Consider the following 15519-nt stretch of genomic DNA (forward strand, 5'->3'; position numbering starts at 1 on the left):
CATTTGACAGGGAAAAAAAAGAAGGGAGAATCACTTAAATGTTGGTGAAATCGTTGAGCCAGACTTTGGGAAACTGTAGGGACTTTACTATTAACACCTGTTCCTTCAGAAGCCAACAACTTAAAACAGTCCCTGGTGATGTTTTTTTCCCAGTGTGAGCCCCATGTTTCTGCACAGAGTGCATGGATGCCCTGCCGCTTGCTCCTTACTCCTGTGGAAATCCTGTGTAGCCAATGTGGATGCCAAGAGGTGTGCTGCTCTGCTCAGCTGCTGGATTGGATCTCAGGCAAAGCTCAACTGAACTCCACAGAAGTGGAAATGGTGGTGGGTGGTAAGTGGCTCTCGGAGCTGAGCCCTACAGCTCATGTTCACTTTTGTGAGTGATGGCTATGGGATAGGACTATCAGCATATGCCTTGCTCCAGTTTCATTAGCAGCATGTCACCTGGCAGTATTAGGTTAATGGTTGGACTCAGTGATCTTAGAGGTATTTTCCCACACTAATGATTTTATGATTCTATGTTGTGAAATCCAGTGTGGCCCTGTGAATGATATTAAAAGCGGGCATTTACAAGGAATCTGTCAGAAGTGCACTTTTGTCATGCAGAGCCATGTAATGGATCCTGTTTCCTTGATGGGTGATGAGGCAGAAGAAGATTAGTGCTGTTGACAGCAGAACAAGTCCAATGAAAAAAAAAGCTGCAAGTATCAGGCTGGTTTCTCCAGGACTCAGAGTTTTGCCAAAAAAAATTGCCCCCCTTGCTGTCATCATCTGTTAAAAGAGAAGTTGTTAATAAGAAAGCTACGCATGAATCTGAAGAATTTGAAATGACAATTTAAAAAATCCTTACCCTGTTCAGTGGTTCTATTTGTTGCAGTAGTTGTATTGTATGCTCCAGTTGTGAGTCCCCCTTCTGATGGAACTTTCCACTCTGCAGGGAGAAGAAAAGCATAGTTAAGTTGAAAGCCTTAATAAATAATTTTTTCTCTTTCGAAAAAAAGTAATGCTGATTTTATTTAATTATTTCTATCTAGTTGATCTGAACAGAAATCATGATTAGATCAGCACAGCTGTTGCTCTGAGCAGCTCCATGGGCAACATCCCCCTTCTCTATAGGCATCTCTGTTACTTCACTGTTTACTGTCGTGATAAGACAAGGAGCAGCTGTTTTAAACTGAAAGAGGGTAGGTTTAGCTTTGACATAGGAAATAATTTTTTATGATGAGGGTGGTGAGACACTGTCACAGGTTGCCAGAGAACATGTGGATGCCCCATCCCTGGCAGTGTTCAAGGCCTAATGAAAGGTGCTCCTGTTCATGGCAGAGGAGTTGGAATTAGATGAGGCATCTTCCAACCCAAACCATTCCATGATTCAGTTCTGCGCTTGCTTGTTTATTTGAAATTTCACAGCCCACAGGAATATGTGGTATAAAATAAACTCACCTTTTCCAAAGGAGGAATATTTTGGATACATTTGACCATTACATTTTTCATCCTGCTGCTATGTGGTTACAGGTATGAATGCCTGCTGGCACTGTTACAACCCCTGAAGAGGAGTGTAGACAGCACAGTGGGGACCCAGGCAGGACATGCTGGATCCTGATGTTTAGTGAAGTTATGTGATGCAGAGAGGCTCACAGAGTACTTTTGGCTTCACTCACTCACATGTGGCGGAAGGGACCAGCACCACTCAAAGGGTTTGCCAACTTTTCTTAGTCAAGGGATCGCCTATTTCTTGGACAAGATGAACAATCATTTTCTGGAGCATCTTTTATCTCAGCTGGTGTCTGCCTGTGCAAGTCAGCAGTGATCACAAGGAGGAACCAGAGTCATGCTAGTCTGTAGGCCCTCCCACACACCATGTGGCAAAAAGGGCTGAAAACCAGCTTTGCAGATGTTTTCTGCATCACCTGTGGATGACTAACAGTCCACAGACTGCCACTGTGTCAGAAGGGCACTTGTGAAGCACCAACTGTTTTTAAGTTGCAGCAAAGATTACTGTCTTTGCCATGTCATTGGGGGCGTTTGTCTTGCCCCTAGACGATGCTGACTGTCCATGGCAGTAACGTACAGGTGCTTCCCACCAGTGTGCAGGGTGCAGGTTTCTTCCCTGCCTTCCATTCATCCAAATGTGCTGCAATACCATCTCTGAGTCCTAGGAAGTTTCTGATACTGCACCTGATTTATTGATGGTGTAGGTTGTCTCCATGCCAGCATGGATGTGATCAGCTACGTGGCAGTGCAGAAGCCATGTTCCAGGGTTTTCTGCTACGAGTTCAACTGTCTGAAAAGTCCCAGGGAAAAGGTCATATACGTCTCCTCTGTGGTCTTTATCTGTCTGTGGCAAGGAAAAAGTGGAGAGTTGCCTCAAATAACCCCACAAGCACTGAAATATTCCAGTTAAACTTCCAGCTCCTCAAGGCAGATGAAATGCTGCTTCTTGTACATTTCTAAGAGAGTCTCATCCAGGAAAACTGCGGTCTGTGGACACCTCTCATTTAATCCACTAAATAACAACAGGAGATTCCTCCTGATGGCTACAGATACTGGATGAGCAGAGGTGTTTCTTTGAAAGACTAATTTTTTTAGGTAGTTCTGCCTGCAAGCTATCACAACATAAAACCGTACTCTAAGCAGGTGTAGCTCTAATTTTGTCCCTGTATCTTCCCTTATACCCATGGGTAAACACATATTTTAACCCACTTAACCATGTCCTCTAATAGTGCCTTGTATTCCTGTTTCATAACATGAATATGGTTCAGAGTTATAGAAGCTTTGCAGGAATATAATTCATTTTCTATTTCCTTCACATCAAAACTCCCACCAGCCTCAGCATCAGCCCAGGGCTCCGTGCCCAAGCTACAAAACAAGGCTGGAACCTGGTTTGGTGTGGTTTGGTTTTTTTCAGAAATTTCCCATCACACTATAAAAGTTTTACTTTGATTTATTTTACTAACCTTGAAGATGAAGGTCTGTGCATGGAAATGAACTGTATGGACATCCACTTCATTGCCCATTCCTATCAAATACCAGTTTGTCCTGTCACCTTCGTTCATTGTTAGACCCAAGAGATTGTTGTAAATCTTTCCATTGATTGCTGGAAGAAGGACAAAATAGAGATGATTAATAACTGGCCATCTTATGGATGATGATAACCTGCATTTGAGGCACTTTGGACTTTTGGGGAAGAAGGAGTGGCCAGGCAGAGAGGGGACAGGCATGTATGGTCAGGGCAAGGGCTCTCCATAGTGACCCACTGCCATTGCGGGGAAACAGTCATGCTTTTGTTTCAGCATGTTTCCAAATCGTGTAATTATACATCAGCAAACATTGTCTTGGAAAGCATCAAATCAGTTTTTTACTGGTTGAGATTGAACTCCTGAACAAACAGGATTTTTGCTGAGAAGCTACATGGAAAAAGAGGAAAATAGAATTGTTGACCAAAATGGGTACCACCTGTAGAAAGAGAAGTTTGCTTTGCCAGGGCTGTTTGTGTCCCCATCCAGTCTGTCCTGCCTGGTCCTGGGCTGGTTGCTACTACAACCACAGTTTTAAAATACCATCCTTACACTCCTACAGAACAAGCCTGCGAAGAACATGGCTCCCAAATAGCAAGGGAAGTCTGGCAGGCCAGCCTCTTCCCAAGTGTATACAACTAAACCATCTTGTTAGAAAAATATCTTGGCTGGGCCTCAGGAAATCTTTTTGTTTCCAGCATTGCAGTTTGTGAAGTTCTCACATGGTTGAGTAACTGCAGTCTAAGTCCAATGTTTTCCTAAAAATAAACCTCTGTCCTCTTGGCTGCAGCCACTGAGTCCTACATACCGTGCATGCTGTTGCCTTCTACGAAGTTCTCAGTGGAATTAAAATCATCGGGATTCTTATGAAGGTAAGTTTCAATATTTGCTTTCAAATACCAGGATTCATTTTCATCAAACACCATAAACAGAAGAGTAAATTCACGATCAATGTCTTTCCTTAGACCTTTTTCATCTAGAGTTCCTTTTCTGCAAATTACAAGAGGCCCAATCAGACCACTGTATGTGTCCTGAAATAAAATAAAGATATGTATTACAGATTCTCAGTTCCTCCAGTCATGGAATAGATAAAGATTAATTAAAGATTAAATTCCTTTTCCCTATCAGATGAGAAAAAAAATCAGTACTTTGATTAAAAATTTCTTTCTCAACATGTCTCTGTGTTAATTTACCAAAGCAATGACCTCCAGGGGTCCCTTCCAACCCTGCCCATTCTATGATTCTGTGATTTTGTGTAATGTTTTGCCTTCACCCAAAATCCCTTCAATTATTCTTTAAGGAGGAAATCACATTACCATGGTGTATCCTTTGGGATTTCAGTAGATGAAATTACCCAGGTATGTGCAACTGTTATCAAAGAAGACAAAGCATCTAGCTCTGTAAAGGGCTCTTCTGGCCTGTGATCCTCCCCACAATGAGAAGCAGAATCCTTTCAGAACCATTATGCAAGGCAGGATGCTTTAGCCAAACTAGTGTAAGCTTTAAGGGCTGTTTTTTGGTTACCTTTACAAAATTTGCCGTCGAATAATAAACCCAAGTGATACAGTTTGGATCTGTTTTACCAGGACCAGATCGTTCTGGGACATTCCACCTGTAAGTGTTTATTTCCCCTGAAAGAGAGAGAACAATTTTACCATGAGCAGCTGGGTATCAGAGGCTTTGAAGAGTATGTAACTCAGATCTGCTACCCTCCTCATCAAAAAAAGATCTGCATCAAAACTATCTGTGGAAGCATGCAGTAATGGGATAGGAATATGATTCTGCCTTCCAGGAGGTCAATGAAGTTCCAGTGGTGTAAATGAAGGCATATTGCCCCAGAAAAGATCTGCAAATGATACTTACAACAGTGGCATCCCACAGAGGGAAGCTTATGGACAGGACTCTTCATCTTCCTCCTTGGCAAAACTTGTAGCAGTTCAATGATCTTGGCTGCTGATGCTTAAGGTCAGTTGAAGATGTTGGTAGCCAAGCTTTCTTTGACTTTTTCAATTGAAAAGAGCAAAAAGATGTGGCAGTTGCCACTGGGATTTTGCAGAAGGTGCTGCAGCAGTATAGCAGCTGGGAGCCTGAGGAGAGCTAAATATGAACAACCTGCTGACTGGGAGCAGCAGGGGGCTCCTGTCCTCTACCAGATAAGCCTCTGTTCCACAGCAATTACCAGAACCTCCGTCCCTTTCCCAAAGTGATCACATCTGCCACATCCTCCCTGAGCAGAAATTCCCTGACCTCTGATTTAAAAAGAAGCAGAACAAACTGATGAGGAAATTATCTATTTGGGTGTGGATCAGTTCTCTACACTGAACACAAATATCTGCGTTCAGATGAACTGTCTGTGCTGTGTGTCTCTGCATTTTTTTTTTATTTTTTTTTTTTGCTGGTACTGCAGGAAAGAGTAGGAGACCAAGATGTGGTCAACGCCTTGCCATGTTAAGTGATGGAGAGATGTTGAACCAGGCAGCCTCAGACCCAAAAATCTTCCAGGGTGACAACAGCCAAGAGCATCTTGAGACATGTTATGAGTCAGGGTAAAACAAGGAAATCATAGAACTCTTGGCCATGGTATTACAGCCACAACTCAACAGCTGCTAACAGCTGTGGGCATCAAGACAAGGAAAGTTTCTAAGCCTAAATAGTTGCGAAGTGACTGAGCCTAGCTCTGTGTCACTGAGCCACTACACTGTTTTGATAGATCATGCAATAGTGGGTTTTATTGCACAGAGAGATAACCAAAAAAAAAAAAAGGTGTCTCTCAACTGTCATACAACATGAGATGGGTCTCACGTAAGTATTGCAGTGCCTTTTTGCCTTACAGGACAAGCACCTTCTGTTCATTACAGCATGGGTTTACACACCTCAGCAGAGATCAGAAAGGCTTACAAGACACAGCACTAGACTAATAGGACAGAAAACACTAACAAGAAAGCCCTCAGTCTCCAGACCATTCATGTCATGGAGACATAAACCAGGGAAGAGTTTGCCATCCACTTGTATCTAACCCACGTGTCATCACCTCTTTTTAGAGGGTATGATGTGAGAAGGGAGGCAGGTCATGGTCCCCCACCGCTTCCTTACTTTTTACTCCCCACTTCAGGATGTTTGGAGGCTGTAGATGGAAAAAATTTCCACTCTACTTAAAACTTGAGACAATTCAGAAGGCATTGAAGAGCCATCTTTGAAGTGTAAATAAAGCATAACCCCTGAAAAGACTGATAAACATGAGGAAAATGGATGTTTTCTCCCTTTTTGCTGCTGGGTAAATGGAAGAATGGCCAGGGAGAGGACAAAGCTGTGGCAGCTGGGAGCTGGTTTGGCTTAGGCTGCTGTGAATCTGCTCTCTGCATCTATTTACTATGCCCTCCACAGTCTGTTTGGGAGCTGGGAGTGCTCTCAGGAGCACAATTTATCAGGATATAAATCTGTTTGATGACTGACTTAGGAGAATTATAGGGACTCCGGCAAGCTTGGGGTGAGCAGTCCAGCCCGGCCTAGGAAGACAGAGAGCAGTGATTTCTAGATGATGGTGGTAGGGACTGAAGTGCCCAGGAATTATTCTTGTTTTGAGGGATTTGTTTTCTGTGTTAACTGTTTCTTCCAAACGCTAAAGGAGAAGTCTGTCCTTAGATCTGGCTGAAGAATCCTTTTGGCTTACTCTCACAGACTCCTTCCCTCGTCTAACTCATCTCAAGCCTGCTCCCATGTGGACACAGGAGATATGACAGTAGTGTTCCCAGCGTTATACCTCGACTGTCAGCACCATCGTCATGGAGCAAATAACAAACAAAAGGAATCATATAAATCAGCTGTATTTTTTTCTCCCTATGTATTAACCACAGGTATTCGTTTATCAAAATCCAGCAAGGCAGATGTTGGCTCCCATTTGGCTGTGAGTTTCTGTGTGATTATACTGTACTGGTACAGCTGCTTACGGGAAAGAAATTTCAGCTTACAAAGAGGTTTATGACATCAGAATTTCTTTTCATTCAGTTTCACACTGAAGCTCACAAATACTATGAAAAAAATTGCATGGGTGTTGGAAAGCAAAGATATATACATTTTGGATTGACTATAATGCCTGGGTTTGAGTTTAATTTCCTACTAGAATGTAAAAACCAACATAAAAGTTGAAGTTCAAAAAGCTTAACGGGAATTTTTCTATACAAAAAAATTTCAGTGCTGTGAGAATTATTTTCTACTATTTCCCTCACTAGCAACTGAGTCATATTTGGTACCTTTCTTCAAAGATTTTTAATTCATATGACAGCTATGTTTTGTATTTTATGCATTAGCTCTGAATGCAAATGACAATTCTGTATAGCCTAATAGAGAGGCAGAGTAAATATTGCCATGTTGAACTACTACTGAGTTTGAAAGTTTTTAAAATATTATTAGAGTGTCAGTCTGGAGGCAAATGAAGCACTGGCTTACACTTCTCTTGCCATGATTATGGTCCTACTTCTGCTTTTTTGGAAGTTTTCCAGTAATATTACATTTCTTTTTCTATCCCTGATAGGAACAAAGGTTCAGTCTCTGCCCAAATATGCTCACTTGATCAGGAACCTACATGTATAACAACTCAGAATCATAGCTGAGTAAACATTGAGAGTATTATGCCTGGGTCAACATATGGATGTGTGCAACCTTGAAAAAGGGATTATCATTCATATGTTTAAATGCTTTTATATACAACCTTTCTAGCTCAAAGAAAAGAGACTAAAAAGAAATAAAAAAGAAGAGGCTTACCAGGGAGGGTAATTGGTGTCTCAGGCTGTTCTTCACAACCCACTTCTTCTACACCATGTGCACTTATCGAATAAGGTCTGCTGGCTTTGTTCTTAAATACAATCAGTACAGAGTCACCGACCTCAGCATGGAGTAATGGCCCTAAATTCAAACAGACAATGTTTGTGATTAATGCTGCTTTTCTGATTTCAATAAACTTTCAATAACTTGGTCTAGGAGTGGAGCCAAGGTCTTTATCAAAATTCTTGGGCTTTTCTATTCTTTCAGCAAAGCCATCAAAATTAGTTAGTTAGCTCATGGAAAGCTCCATATACACAAATAATCACTTTTCTTTCTAGTCAATGAAGAGTAATGTTCACTCTTGGGGCAGGTCTTTGGACAGCTTGTTTTTAAAGAAAATTCTTATGGATGGTTTTTGTATTTTTTAATATATTATTTCTTAAGCTGGTAACTGCCTTCTTTTTAACTTTTTTTTTTTACTTCAAGGAAAAAGGAAACATCAAATACATGCCTAGTGAGTGTTGTCCCCAGGAAACAGTATGGAGCTGTGTCAGGGGAGGTTTAGGTTTAAATATTAGGAAAAGGTTCTTCACCCAGAGGGTGGTTGGGCACTGGAACAGACTCCCCAGAGATGTTGTCACAGCACCAAGCCTGACAGAGTGCAAGAATTATTTGGACAATGCTCTCAGGCACATGGTGTGACTCTTGGGGCTGTCTTGTGCAGCAGGGCCAGGACTTGGACTTCAATGATCTTCCAACTCAAGATATTCTATGATTCTACGACTACTTTATGACGAGTTGTTGCCCACTTCTCACCCCATAAAAAACGATCTGATCGTTATTTTATGACATGTAAAATATGTCTTGCCCAATGCGGACACAAATCCAGCCCCTTTATATTGTCTTAATCTGCCTACAAGAGTCCCCCCTGTGTTACAAGCTCTAAAGCTAAGGTGAATCCTGGAATTGCCATTTTAGCTTCCTCCCTGTATGTACTCCTTAGGAAACTCCTTATTCATGTTCAAGACTGAATTCTTTAGTTTGGAAAGCATCTTTAAACTCAGCAATTATATAAATTGTCTGTAAAATAATTGATAATCTGTGTTGCTTGTTTTCCATCTTAAAAAAGCTGGAAAAACTCTTAGTTTTTGGAAAACAATCCTCTCACTGACCAGGTTTGGTCTGAGAGATGTGAGAGCTACTTGCCCAGGATTTCCAAGTGTTCCTCCTCTTCTGTCCTCACTTTGCGATGTGTGAAGTTGCCATTTGTGTACTCCCTGTAAACCACCTTCTTGTATTTTGAACCAATCAGATCTTCTGCTTGTTTCAGAAAAATGTGCCCATAGCTGCAAAATAAAAAGGCAATAAACCCACTAAACTTTACACATCTAAAAGCAATTAACTATTGTGTTATTCACAAAAGATTTGATAAGCATATACATCTTGATACATTGTAATGATTGATGTGAAGTCCTTGAGTACTGCAAGAGATTTTAAACAGCAAATAATAAGAGTGATAATCCTTACTAAATGCACACCTTCTTCAAACAGGTAAAGCTGAGGATAAATTGCACTCCACAAACTTTTGGGCGTTCCTTCACCAGAGCTGTGAGAGCAGAGATGAGGTTCAAGATAAGAGTGGGTTCAGCCACTCTCTCCAGCTGCATTCTTCTTTCCAATAAAAGATACTGCCTGTTCCTGAAAACCTGAATCCTTTTATCACGATGGCTGCTTTCACTACCTTGGCTATTAGTCAGCCACAGGAAGAATGATAACCAAAGCTTGACCTTTGAAAACAAATGCCACCATCTGAGATAAGAGGGAGCTGCTTTACTCTGCCCTTTGCTGCCATATTCTCTGCAGGGCTGGATGCTTTCCCAACATGACAATAAAGTGAGAAATGTATTTTCCCTTCTGCACCTGGTAGAGGATGCTTTCTTTGTGCCCTCCAGGTTTACACGTTCACCCACAGTTTGTTGCTGCTCCCACGGTACCCTAGAGGGCTGACTCGCTGGCAGAGGACACTTGCCATCCACTGTGCAGCAGAGCATTCGCCCTCTTCTGAGAGCAGCTATGTCTCCTGGAAACTCATCTCCAAGGTGCCCCTGGCAGGGTTGTTTCAAGGTTGGCTCACAACATACTAAATGAAATGAAAAAATGCCCCAGGGATACTGGTTACTGTAGTAATGGACTGTGTTGCAACAGCAGCCTTTGACAATACTGGAGTTAATATTTTCTTTAAACTCACTTCACCACCTGCATTCTTTAGGTATATTTTTTATAGAACCCTCTTCCCCTTTACAGGGAGAAATTTCCCAGATGCTTAAGGTTTATTTTTGAAATATGTTCCTTGTTCCTTTTCGCTTTCACAAAAGTGTCCTCAAGGACCAGCCTAAGCAATATGATCTGAAACAGGTATTTTCTGCACAGGATTTTTTATTCCTTAGCACAGTGCAGTGTAGACGTCATTTGCTTGCAGGGGTTACTATGTTCTGACCTTTTCAGGGGAGCCAGGAGTTACCACCCTGCAGAGAAGCAGGCTCAACACCTCCCTGCATCTGCACTGCCTACAGGGGCTCACATCTGGGAGAGGTACCTGGGTTTTTCCTATGTCAAAACCAGAGCACTGTAATGGGGAGACTGGGAAAAGTAAGGGAGAGAGGAGAGTGTTGGGGGGCATCACTGTAAGATTGAACCAGGGCTGAAACACACAAATGGATTTAGGGAGTTGGAAGCCTTCTTGAGTTCAGCAGCATTACAAGACACACTGAGATGAAAACATTTGAAACTGGTGCCTATGGACTAGTCTAGTCTGAGAGGCTATGACTTTATAAATATGTTTTCTGTTATTTTGTTCTGCAAAGAGTTCCTCCTAAAAAGTACAAGGCTAGCTCTGTGAAATGATGTTTCAAAGTTTCCCCTCCACTATGAGCGTGTCCCATGCCCACAAGGGTTTTTTGCTTTGAGTACCTTTCCTCATTGCTGCTGATGTTGTAAATCTTTGGTGCTGAGCTCTTATTTGAGGCATAGTCCCACTCAACCTCCTCCGCAGCAATGTAGTAAAGCCTCATGTTTCCGTACTGCTGCTGGGCTCGGGTGGTATTGTGGCAGCTGCTGACCTCGTAGAGATGTTTCATCCCACCAACAAAGTGATCAAAAGTCCTGCAAACCACTTTGAATGTGCCTGGAAAAAAAAAAAGCACATGAGATTTAATCAGTTAAAAAAAAAAATAAAAAGAAGCTTGGCAAATTAGGCCCTGTGTACATCTCTGATCTGTCCTCAGACAAACCTAATCTGTGATACTGTATGGAAAGTTAAACAAGGGGATGTTTATATAGAATCATAGAACATTTTAGGTTGGAAAAGACCTCCCTGATCATTGAGCCAACCATTAACCCTGCACTGTCAATTCTACCACTATACCAAGTCCCTAAGCACCATATCTATAGTCTTTTAAATACCTCCAGGGATGGTGACTCCACCACTTGCCTGGGCAGCAAGTTTCAGTGTTTCAGTGTTCCACTGTTTCAGTGCTTGACAACCCCCTTCTGTGAAGAAACTTTTTCCTAGTATCTAATCTAAACCTTCCCTGACACAACTTGAGGCTGTTTTCCTCTTGTTCTATTGCTTGTTCCTTGGGAGAAGAGACTGACCCCCACCTCACTACAGTCTGCTTTCATGTAGTTGTAGAGAGTGATAAGGTTCTCCCTGAGCCTTCTTTTGTTCAGACTAAACACCCCCAGCTCCCTCAGACCCTCCTCATCAAACTTGTTCTTCAGATTCTTCCCCAGCTCTGTTGCCCTTATCTGGACATGCTCCAGCACCTCAATGTCTTTCTTGTAGTGAGGGGCCCAATACCAAACACGGGATTTAAGGTGCAGCCTCACCAGTGTCGAGTACAGGGGGACGATCACTGCCCTGGTCCTGGTTGCCACACTATTGCTGACACAGCCAGGGTGCCATTGGCCTTCTTGGCCACCAGGACTCACTGCTGGCTCATGTTCAGCCACTGTCGATCAGCACCCCCAGGTCCTTTTCTGAGAGTTTTCCAGCCACTCTTCCACTAGCCGGTGACCCACGTGGAGGACTTGGCAGAACATGGCCTTATTTTGCTCCATGTGAACCACTAGCCTGCTCCATCTTTGCTCAAAAATCACCCTAAACTACCTCTAACAATTTAAGTTAGATTAGCTTAGCCAAGAAACTCTAAAAAGCAATTGATTAGATGCCTGGTAGCAGGAACAGGATTGCCAGTGAGCCTTCACCAATGTTGCCCATGTTGCAGACATGCCCACAAGGAACACGAGAAGACATAGGAGGAAGCATTGATTGCAAAACTCAATAAAGGCATAGAGAAACAAGGGGTGTGTTTCAGAGATGCTGTTTCTTTGTTCTGGAGTACAGAGCCACGGTATCAGCCTTTGCTGCAAGAGACTTCCCACTCAGACCCTGCAGTTGTTCGGTGTAATCAGGCTAATGGAGGCCTCTTTGCAGTACAGACACAGACACACTGTACAATAACGCCTGCTTATAACCATTTCTGGATATGCACCTATATGGTGTAAAACAATTGAGCTAAACTCCACAAAAGGCCAAAGTCCATAGGCGTTTCGGGTTTTTTTGGTAGCTCTGATGGTCAAAGGCTGCAGTGATAGTGGGAGCATTTTGGCATATCCATGGGCAGATTTTAATATTTATACTCTTCTTCTCTCCCATTTACTCAAGCAGAAGCTGACCACTGTGTTATCCTACACAGCTCCACCTGCTAGCACTTTGTGAAGGAGGAAAGCACTTTCACAGCTGGTCTGCATGTGAGTCAGTGATGGAACCAAAATTAGAAACATAGCTCTGTCCAGTCTGGATCTCAATCCATTCCTTGTGATTCTAGGGTAAAAGTGATGAAAAATATAAAATAACATGCAGTTAAATAAAATCACATACATTGGTAATTGTAGAGATCTGATAATTAATTCAATTTCCATTACTGCCAGTAGAAGGTTAGCTGGCAAAAATTAATAATCTCTTAGAATAGTTGTTTTGTGTGAGTCCTGCAATGCAGCTTCATGACAGATGGTGGAAATTTTTGGGATATGCATAAGAAAAGTATCTTTTGTCTTACAGACACCTGGCATGTATGCAACACCAACACACCAACTCTCAGGTGCTGTGGCCAAGGATGGCCCTTGGCATAGCCTTGCACAACTCTGATGACTCTCTTGATTTAAACAGAGTTGCACCAGTGTAAAACAAAGTAATGTTCCAGTTTTGGTTATGAAACTTATTTGCTAAGTCTCCTACAAACAATTCACCTCTTCTTAATTTGAAGTATGAATCACTGGATTACACATGAGAATTAAAAGTGTCTTTAATGTGTTTGCTTCTGAAGAAACTCCTAAAGACTGACTATTATTGAAAAGTTATTGTTGAAGTCCTAGAATACCTTAAATGATGCTGACTGTCCACATAACAGTGAATTTGCTCTTCTAAAAATGCCTGTTTTAAGAATTACAGAAATTCTGTCAGCATCCTCTTAGCTATCTCTCTGCCTGCTGCTGTTCCCGTCCCAAGGTCATTGAAGCCTCCACTCTTTGATGCACATGGATATTTGATTTATAACACCTTCCCAGAAAAGTAACCCAGACTGAATTCTCAGCTATGCCAGGTCTCCACAGTCTCCATGTTTTCAGGCTCCTTGTGCAGAGCAGAGCATCACACCAACTGTTATTTTGACTGACTGGTATCTGCAAATGCCACACCACCAAAATCAATTCATGAACATACCCACACGATCTGGTTGCATCAGTGCTGTCCCCGATAAATGAGGAAACAAGGCCAGCCCATCCCTTGTTGTCCCTCTGAGGTCAATGGTGTTCCCTTGAAAATGAACCCCGTGCATGTCATAGTGACTGCCCAGCCCGATGAGGTGCCAGGACACCTTGTCGTTCTTGCACATGGTCAGGCCTGGCAGATTACCATACAAGTAGCCGTTGACAGCTGGAGGAGAAGGAAAGATCCCAGTTAGCAACAGGTCCACAGAAACTCAACACAGAGCCTCCTGCCACCTTCCTGGCAAGAGACTCATGGCTCAGCAAGTCACAGCATTAAAGGGGTATTTTGTGAAGCAAAGGTAGCATTGGAGGACATCAAAGTAATATATAAGTGCTATTCCTATAACCTCTGACCTTCTACCTTTTTGATTTTAGCCTGTAAAGTCTCGTAATAGCCTTTTGCAGTGATGTAGCACTCCTCTTCCGAGCTTTTCAGCATACCTTCCAGACACCAGTTAAGTGTATAAATTAGATACCTCCTTTCAGCTGGAAGAATGTATAGCTGTGTCATAAAGGCTATGGAGAGAGTCACAAAGACTCTTGGTTATAAATTCAGTTCTGTTGGAACCCTTTTAAGTTGTTTCGATCTTTGACTTCCACTTTTACTTCTTAAATGTATCCATTTCTTTTACAAGGGTGCTATGAGACTAAATCCCCTAATCCTCAAATGTTTGCTGAGATCAGTGTGTGAAAGATGCTGTAACAGAACAAAACTTTAGTATGAGATCCACATAATAATGGAAGAATAAAATAGATGGGTCCAGAAGGCCCTAGGGTTTTGTAACCATATGTAGTCTCAGTGCTCTTCAGAAAACTAAAGCAAAGACTGGTTATGTGATCTGCTCAAGTCTGTCATGTCAGGGTTACCTTGGAGAAGATCCATACTGAAATCAGATACTTACATCCAGAGGTGATGTTTTAAATATTATTGGCCATTCCACCAGTCTTTGCCTCTCCTTTCCCAGAGGTGGTCACTGCCCAAGTGGGAGATGGCAGAGAAGAGCAGGTGGACCTTTATTGTCTGAATCAGTGCCAAGGCCATCAGAGAAATTTAAAACTACTGCACACTGGCTTCTTCTGAAGTTGATGCCTGTTTCTGGCATTATGTCTTTCCATAGACCTAAGTATTGTATCTAAAAATTACACTCTATTCTCTTTCTCCAGGTATAGTTGGTAGGTGGATGCATTCATTGCTATTATAACTAGGGTTTCAACATGTACTCCAAGGGCATCAGGAGCTGACCATAAGCTGATTGACAGTTTTCCCCCTCACTCTCCAGTGCACTGCAGTTGGCTATGAATGATGATAAAACCTGCCAACTCATCTTCCTGTTATGACTGAAGAAAAGGTATCATTAACAGATATTAGGCATTTCATACCGTGCATTTTGTTGGATTCCTTGAAATCAGCATCATTTTCATCTACTTTTGAAGGGTCTCCAGTAAATGCTTCAATATTTTTGTTCAGATACCAGCTGTCATTCTCATCAAAGATTGAAAAGAGGAGGTAAAATTCTCTATCGATTCCTTTCTGTAGCCAAAAAAGAAGACAAGACTTTTTAAAAGTATGTTCAATCAGAATGAATTTCTTTTTTTAACAAATTTTTCTTTCCCTAAAAATCTGAAGCTGCCTTCTTACTAAGTCTGTGTAGAGACAGTGATTGTCAGTCTTCCATCAGCCAGAAGGATAAATAAATTGTCCATTACTTGGGGTGAAAAAGGCATTCATTGCATGAAAAAGATGGAAAAACTAGGGACAAGCCAGGATATTAAGGAATGACAGTTTCATCTTCTTAACATTCCCCTGAGGGAATGTTAAGCTTTTACCCTGAGGACTGACCTTTGTTTAATCTCTGCAAAATGAACGGGGAACTGGGCAAATAGCCCATATGGGACACCCCCCCCCCCCCCA

The 15519-nt window shown here is 42.1% G+C and overlaps 1 protein-coding gene across 1 annotated transcript in view; it reads right to left on the reverse strand.

Moving 5' to 3' along the window:
- Window positions 1–473: 473 nt before the first annotated feature.
- The window catches only part of HEPHL1 (hephaestin like 1), a 33919-nt gene continuing 18873 nt past the window's right edge, over window positions 474–15519 (reverse strand). Inside the window, 11 exon segments of the mRNA XM_032679353.1 lie at window positions 474–761; window positions 833–931; window positions 2179–2338; window positions 2958–3097; window positions 3826–4048; window positions 4542–4648; window positions 7779–7919; window positions 8985–9124; window positions 10749–10962; window positions 13561–13773; window positions 14988–15138. Coding sequence (XP_032535244.1) covers window positions 568–761; window positions 833–931; window positions 2179–2338; window positions 2958–3097; window positions 3826–4048; window positions 4542–4648; window positions 7779–7919; window positions 8985–9124; window positions 10749–10962; window positions 13561–13773; window positions 14988–15138 — 1782 coding nt within the window. The 3' untranslated portion in view covers window positions 474–567.

The sequence above is a fragment of the Chiroxiphia lanceolata genome, chromosome 2 (assembly GCF_009829145.1).
Source record: "Chiroxiphia lanceolata isolate bChiLan1 chromosome 2, bChiLan1.pri, whole genome shotgun sequence".
In the NCBI taxonomy this organism is placed as follows: Eukaryota; Metazoa; Chordata; class Aves; order Passeriformes; family Pipridae; genus Chiroxiphia; species Chiroxiphia lanceolata.